Source organism: Chanodichthys erythropterus, chromosome 6, assembly GCF_024489055.1.
Source record: "Chanodichthys erythropterus isolate Z2021 chromosome 6, ASM2448905v1, whole genome shotgun sequence".
NCBI lineage: Eukaryota > Metazoa > Chordata > Actinopteri > Cypriniformes > Xenocyprididae > Chanodichthys > Chanodichthys erythropterus.
In genome coordinates, this window is record NC_090226.1 from 30,798,006 (window position 1) to 30,806,494 (window position 8,489).

Here is an 8,489-nt window from a genome sequence, read left to right on the forward strand (position 1 = left end):
TTCAGATTTATCTTTTACTTCAACCAAAAATCAAACGTTCTCTAAAAGCACATGATCTTAAGACGTTCCCACCATAGCACTTTGGCTGTCTCCACCCACTCCGGCTGCTGACTCTCCCAATCATCCACAGTGATCCACTCAGAGTTCTCTGTGGCCAGTCTAGCCATCTCCAGCCAATGACAATCTTCAATCAGACCTTTCTTTTTATAGCCATCTCCAACTGGAGAGATTATTCCTTTAAGTGAAGCAAAAAGGTTGTGTCAGATTTATCTTTTACTTCAACCAAAAATCAAACGTTCTCTAAAAGCACATGATCTTAAGATGTTCCCACCATAGCACTTTGGCTGTATCCACCCACTCCGGCTGCTGACTCTCCCAATCATCCACAGTGATCCACTCAGAGTATTCTGTGGCCAGTCTAGCCAACTCAAACAATGTACAAGGAATTTGGCGATGTCACTTTGTAAAGAAAGATTAAGCGTCTGCGCACATACATACATACACATTCAAACGCGCATATCTATAAACTAAACACGTAAATAAACAGCAAAAATGCATTAAGTATTCTGTTCTCAGTTAAAAAGGTGTAATTTAAGTGGCCTTTAAGTTAATAATTAACGTTTTTTACAACAGAAGTGATTCAATGAAAAACTTACTTTAGCTCGATAATAACTTTTTTCCTAGAGCTGCTGTAAAACCAAAACAATCTCTGTCCATTCATTTTCCTATCATCACTGTGAAGCAGCTTTGAAACAATCTGTATTGTAAACAGCGTTATATAAATGAAGAAGACTTGACTTGACCTGCATTAATTATTTTCCAAAACACAACAGCAGTTGTGGCAATAAACATGAAAATCACATTTCCCTGTTTTAAAAAGTTTTTCAACAAATATTTGGTGGGTGGCAAGTGGCAATCATGTGGTAGAATAAGAATCAACATCTGAAAAAGTGTTTGCAAACCATCTTAAAACTGCCAATCCCACGGTTTCAGCAAAGGTTTCAGAAGTAGGATGGTTTGTCCAAGAGTAACCAGTGCTCATTTGTACAGTGGGGACCTCATCATGTCATCATTAACCTGGAACAAAAAAAGAGGATACCTACTATTTATAGGACCTGTGATATTTCAGGACCTGTGATATTTCACACTTACAAATGATTAGATGGTGTGCTGTCTGGGGGAGGGCTCCGAGCTCAGAACAGGCCCAAACCCAGGGTACTCCCCATGTCTCGGGTAGTAACCAGGTGAGTGTGAGGAAACAGGGTGGTGGAGGGATGCAGAAAACTGTGGAGAAACATAGAGCACCTTTAATTTCACGTTTAAAGTGTCTTTTCATTTTTAAAATAATTAAAAATAACAGTATTTAACGTTTTATATTTTCAACATTTCAAAACATGTATTTATGCATCTGTAACTGCTCTTGACTGATTAACTATAAAGTTTAATCTATAGTTAAATAGTTAGGCTACATTAAATTACAAAAATCTCCTGTTTAAACCGACATGAAAAGCACTGGTTATTAGGTTTGTTCTGTTGTATTTATTTGTGCTATTACTCGTAATTTGATTATCTGTTACTAATTTATTACTTTATTTGTCTAACAATATTTAAAATAGTTATAGGCCTATATAAATATAGAGTTAATCTAGTAGCTTTTGGTGGAATAACCAAGGTTGCATGTATCGAAAACAACAATAGGCTTATTTTACAGGCCCATTTTCTTGGGGCAAGTAAAAAAATTGAACCGCTGGCCGATATTACATTATAAACACCTTTGAAACAGTCTTATTTTGTTGTGCCATTGATATCACCATTCTTCTTTTTTCATCCCCAAAATTTGAGACATTTTAAAATGACAATTAAGAAGTTACCATTTAAGAATTAATAATTTGTATGTTCTTAAATTTCCTAAAACCGTGGATTTTTCCCCCTAAATAATCTACATTTATACATTCGAACATATTTTTAGTGGCGAATGCAAGTGAACCGGATGGAGCACTCTCCACTAAAAGATGGTCCATATTAGCCTACCAAGTTTCTCCATATTATATTTTGTCGTCCGGGGTGGGTTCGTTGTCATCTCACAAGTAGGCCATCTTCTTACATTATCCTTCTTTTCTTGCCTTCCTCCAGGAGTGTGTGCGCGCCAAATGAAACAAATTACGTGAGTGGAGAAAATTTTGAATTTTGATTTGACGAATCTGATTGGCTTAATTTGCTGTCCGTTGCTGAGGCAAATCTATTCTAAGTAAACCGTTCAAAGATTTAAGACAAGAAAACTGCCACCATGTGTTCATAAAATGGATAAATATGTTAAGGACAGAAATGTTGAGACACAAAGAGGAATGACCTGCTGGAATACGAAGCGGTTGGAGTAAATAAGGCACCAAAATGAGACTAAGCTTTATTTGAATACTCAAACGGTAACGTAAGTGAATCCATAAATATTTAGCGCTATCATTTTTATGATCGATAATAATCAGCATATTATTACTTAACAAGTCAGTCAACACATTTGTAGATTCGTTGAGTGATTTCGTGATAGATTCGATTTTAAATAACGTTGGCGAACGAATTTAGCTAGCAAGATTGCAAATTTATTGCTAGCTAACTTAGAATTACGGAATATATTGGCTCCGATATTAAGAAATCTGATTATTTATCATTATTTTCCTCACAGTTAAGAGAATATCAAGGAGATTCTGCTCAACACTTGCATAATCATTTTTGCTTCATTGTAATACAGAGAGCCTTGTGGAAATAAGAAAGGCAAGAGCGTCAGTGGAGAGACACACAAAATGGTTATACTATTATTGAGAAATATGCCCCTAAAATATTAAAATCTCATATTTAATCCGCTTAATTTGCCATTCTCTCACTTTGCCTCCCTTCCATTACTTTTTTCTTATCTCATTACACTCTCTTCTGTCTTCTCTTTCCCTTTGCAAAGGGCTAGGGCTTGCTGTGTTGTCAGGTTATAGTTGACACTGAGGAAGACAGTCACTCTGATGAGGAGGATGTAGTCTCAGCCTCAGACGTCACGCCCATGGACTGTTGGCTGAACATCTGACGCATATGGCACACTTAACTGGAAACTCTTCAGGATTTTCAAAGTCGTCATCTGGTTGGTTGAATTTTACAGGATGTCCAGGAGACGTGTGTGTCATGTTCTTTAATGGTCCGCCTGGAAACTAATACCATGACACCAAACCCCTGTTGTGTTTACAACTGTGACAATGAGCGCTTACTAGGATCAACTTAACACTGGATTTTCAAAAGTATGTGAAGGTCATGGTTCCACTGTTGCTGTAAACTTGCACAACATTCTTGAATGAATAATTTAGTAGATGCATGCCGGCCTCTTATTGTAGAGACATCAACAAAACGTACTGTGATTGGTTGCGTCACATGTCAAATGTCCTCTTGGGCGGTCCTTGACCAATGAAAGCTGCGATAGAGTCCAGACATCCTGCCGTCAGTTTGAAAGTCTGGCTATGCGAGACTAGGAGGATGTGATTCCTCATCATCAAGTGCAGTAAACACATGTTCATCTTTTCTCTATTTTAATTATTTTTAATAGAATTTACTGATGATTTTTTGTACATCATACATTTATCATTGTAGGTTTTACACACATGAGCTTCAAACTATTTTGGAATGTACATGTGTTATTATTCAGTCCCGCTCATACTCATCATTACTAATGCAATGGTAAAAAGCACTACAATAGGTGCAAAGCAAAAAGATTGTTTCAGATTTATCTTTTACTTAAACCAAAAATCAAACGTTCTCTAAAAGCACATGATCTTAAGATGTTCCCACCATAGCATATTGGCTGTCTCCACCCACTCCGGCTGCTGACTCTCCCAATCATCCACAGTGATCCACTCAGAGTATTCTGTGGCCAGTCTAGCCATCTATAGCCGATGACAATCTTCAATCAGACCTTTTGATAGGGGTGATACCTTTGACACAGATTGTCATTTCTAATTTGACATAACAATTTTGTTTGTTTTATTGTTGAACTACAACAGAGTAAACTGAAATTAAATGTTTAAATTAAATGTAAATTAATTAAAAAAAAAATATTGTAAATGCGCAATTCAAGGTGCAGCACTGCGTGCTTTGCGACACATGACGTCAATTAACGTCAACAAATTAAACGCAATAATGGAGAAATCAAGGCAGAAATTTTAAAAAAGCTTGGCAAGATGAGTTTTTATTCACAGAAGTCAAATCAAAGGCAGTGTGTCTAGTTTGCAAACAGTCTGTTGCTGTTTTAAAAGAGTACAATATCCGTCGTCATTACGAAACAAAACATTCTGCAGCTTTCTCAAAGTACAGCGGCGAGGCGCGAAAACAGAAGGCTAACGAGCTGCTTGCTGGACTTCGATCTGAACAGAGCGCGCTGCTACGGCCTTCATCAGCACAAGAAAGCGCCACACGGGCCAGTTATCAGATTTCCGCTCTAATTGCAAAAAGTGGAAGGGCCTTCGCTACTGGAGAGTTCGTCAAGGCATGTCTTGCAGTGGCTGCAGAAGCAGTTTGTCCTTCTCAGGTACGAATGTTCTCACAAATTAGCCTGTCAAGAAATACTGTTACCCGACGCATAGAAGACATGGCTCAAGACATCGGCGAACAAATCAAGGCAAAGGCAAGTGCGTTCTCTGCCTATTCAATAGCCTGTGACGAGAGCACCGACATATCCGATTCCACACAGCTGTTGGTATTTTTGCGTGGAGTAAATGAAACTTTTGATGTGACACAAGAGCTGGCTGGCATTGAGACCCTTTCTGGTACCACTAAAGGAGAAGATCTCTTTTTTGCTGTTGAGAGAGTGTTGGAAAAAAACGAATTAAAGTGGGAGAAGATGGCCGGCATTACAACTGATGGAGCGCCGGCAATGGTAGGGAGGAAATCTGGCCTTGCTGCATTTGTGTCTCAGAAAGTCAGTGAATGTGGAGGAAAAGTTGTTAAGTACCACTGCATTTTACATCAAGAACAACTATGTGCTAAATCTGTCGGGCTTGTGGATGTGATGCGTGACGTCGTCAAAATTGTCAACAATATACGCTCCAAGGCGCTTTCTCACCGACAGTTCAAGACGCTGATGGATGAGATGGATGCGCAATATGTTGATGTGTTGTACCACCAGGAGGTCAGATGGCTCAGCCGTGGAAAAGTTCTCAGGAGATTTTTTGATCTGCGTGATGAGATCAGAGTTTTTCAGAAAAGCAAGGATGGTAACATTCAAGTGCCCACAGATAAGAAATGGCTCTCTGACCTGGCTTTCCTTGTGGATGTAACAGAGTTAAATGTTCAGCTCCAGGGAAAGGACCAGATTATCACCCAGCTTTTTGATCACGTCAGAGCCTTCAAACAAAAACTACTGCTGCTCAGAAGACATCTCTCAGCAGGTAACAGTAACATTTACAGTTATAATATTCAGGATATTTTGTGCAATTATAATTATATTATTATTAATTATATTTAGAATTATATGTGGAGTTTACATTTATATTCAGTCATGTCAGCATGTATTTTTGTTGTACATCAAGCTGATAAAATTTGCTTAAAATTAGCTAGTTTCTTAAATTGTCATAATAATTTTCTTCTTTTTTCAGTTATTTATTCTATTTTTTTCTCCCTCTGTTTTACATCCCTGTCCTTGTCTCACACTGTTCTCTCTGTTTCTCATCCCACATGCAGGAAATTTAGTTCATTTTCCCTGTCTTGGAGGGGTAGGCATGGTGAAAGAGAAGGTCCATGAGTATGATGCTGTTCTCAGCAACCTTATTCAGGAGTTTGACAGCCGCTTTGAGGACTTCAGACACAGCACTGCTGACTTTGAGTTGTTTGCTCAACCCTTCACCATCAGTGTGGATGCAGTCAGAGATGATCTTCAGATGGAACTAATTGAGCTTCAGTGTGATTCAGAACTGAAACACAAGTTCACATCCCTTCCCTTGACAGACTTCTACAAATGTGTCCCAGCTAACAGGTACCCAAAGATGTGTAAGCAGGCACAAGTGATGCTGTCTCTGTTTGGCAGTACCTACCTCTGCGAGCAGACTTTCAGTCTGATGAACCTGAACAAGAGTAAACTAAGAAGCCAAATAACTGACTCTCACCTACATAATATATTGTCTTTGTCTGTAAGTCAGCTACAGCCCAATCTTGAAAAACTTCTGAAAAATAAGGACCAGCTTCATATCTCTCATTAGGTCACTGACATTGCAACCACATGGTTTTATTATTGATTGTGTATTTGGCATTGAACTGTATTGTACATTGAACACTTGGGGATTGTTGCCCATTTAATTGTTCATTAAAATGCAACACTTTACAAATAAAACTGCATTAGTTAATCAGATTAAAGTTGTTTTATATTCATTTTAAATATTATGAAATAAATAAACCCATAGCAACTTTAATGTAATATAGTTTGATTTATGATGCAAAATTTACTTTTGGCCCACGGCTCTCAATCAAGTTTGATTTTTGGCCCTTCATAGGAAAAAGTTTGGGCACCCCTGATTTATATTATTAAGAACTTTGTCTGTCTTGCTGTTTGTTTAGAACAGTATTTAACTGTATCTGCTGGTAAATGTCTGTGAAGATGTTTTACTGAATTTTTGCATTAAATAGCATAGCCTTTGCATGGCTATGGCCTTACAAAAATGTGGTATTCCATGTGATAAAACATCAAAAGTACCACACAAAACTGGTGTGGTATTTGTGTAGTATTTTGTTGGTGGTGTTGTTTTTGAGACGCTTTACCACGGGATTTTGTTGTAAAGTATGTAATATTCCTGTCATATTCTTGCAGTACTGTGTGGTATTATAATATTTCTGCAGTATTTGCCACAGGATTTTGTGCTGTTCAGTAATATTGCTGTGATATTCTTGTCATATTTCTGCAGCAAGTGGCAACATATTGTGACATTCTTGTGGTACAACTGTCATATTTCTGCAGTAATACTTGGAATTTCCTTTAATAAACCTGTGGTGCTTAATTGTTATATTTTTGTAGTATGCTGTGGTATTTATGTAACCTTTTATTTCAGTAGCCCCTCACTGCAGAACATACGAGATCCAGGGGGCGGAGATGGGTAGGTTTAAAGGATATATAAAGTGGGATGAGTTGGATCCAGATCCAGAGGGCGTAAAGTGGGATGATCGTGTGTTCTGCAGTGAGGACCATTTCTTTTATTTGAGAATGTTATGGTAACATTCTATGTTATTCCTGCAAGAAAAGTGTTGTTTGTCCATGATAATCCTGTGGTCATAATCTGAAAAAATATTTGTAGTACACGTGCAAGACGAGGCTTTAGTGGTCACAAGTTGATATACACGGTAAATTGCTACAGTATGTTTGAATGTGACATTCCATTTCACTTTTTGTTATTACATTTTAACATTTATTCACAATACATACCATCACTTATCACAAACAATTTTATTCCCTTCAAACTAGGGCAAAGAATGAAAATGCACATATATAATTAGACAATACTTAAATAAAATGAATACGACCTCTAAGCCTTCGTTCATTTAAGAGTTTGTTGTGAGCTGCTTCATTTAAGCATCTTGAGTTCTCATCAGGTAAAGCACATCTCACCTTTCCTGCAAGGGATAATAGGACAGCTTAGCTGAATACCAATGCATAGTTTAACAGAGAAATAATTGGTAATGGGACATTGAATCACTGTCGATAAGTCTACAGTCTGGAGTAATACTGTACCATGCCTCAACATTTTTTTTTCAGGTTTGTTTTTTTCTTGGTCTTTGTCCCTGAAATGAATTTCTACTATTGTACAATACAGTTTCCTGACAATTCCTACCACTTTACTGATATACAGCAAGTTTTAAAAAAAAAAATCGGGGCCAAAATCTAGGCTGAGATGGGAGAAGTAAAATCAATAAGTGATTTTTTATGTGATAAAAATCTTATTAATTAAGAGAGGATGCTAAACATCATGTACAACTTAGCAATCTCAACACTAGCATACTAGGGCTGTGCTGATACAATTACATATCAATATTTGATTTTCACAATATCAATACTTAAGGTACTTTAATCAACAGTTCAGTTAATTAAAAAAAAGTTCATACAAATAAGCATTAATTCTGTTAGAAACACTCCTCAGCTTCTATTAAAGCAAAGAGTCAAGAGACTCACTGTTCTTACACATTTAGTCTCGCTCTCTGACATGGCAGGCCTGTCTTGCATGCTTACCATAGTTCAATTTCAAATTATGTTCCTTTATTACATCCATACCACTAAATACAGAATCACCCTCTCAATAATCTTTAAACTCAATATTATTCCAAATCATCACAAAATATATTATCTGAGCCGATACCACGATCACAGCACTGAGAAATGCCAGAGACAGTCTCAGTGATGGACTTTTAATTGCAATGATTTTGAAAGGTTTGCCAGGCTCATTTAAATTGTTCACAGAGTTCAAAACCAAATTGAGAAG

General features: G+C 37.3%; 1 protein-coding gene across 1 annotated transcript; it reads left to right on the top strand.

Moving 5' to 3' along the window:
* The first annotated feature begins 4,618 nt into the window (after nt 1-4,618).
* Nucleotides 4,619-6,427, top strand: LOC137021282 (general transcription factor II-I repeat domain-containing protein 2B-like). The gene is made up of 2 exons (XM_067387559.1): nt 4,619-5,417; nt 5,710-6,427. The coding sequence occupies exons 1-2, from the start codon at nt 4,619-4,621 to the stop codon at nt 6,222-6,224; spliced, it is 1,314 nt and encodes a 437-aa protein (XP_067243660.1). The 3' UTR covers nt 6,225-6,427.
* Nucleotides 6,428-8,489: the final 2,062 nt, after the last annotated feature.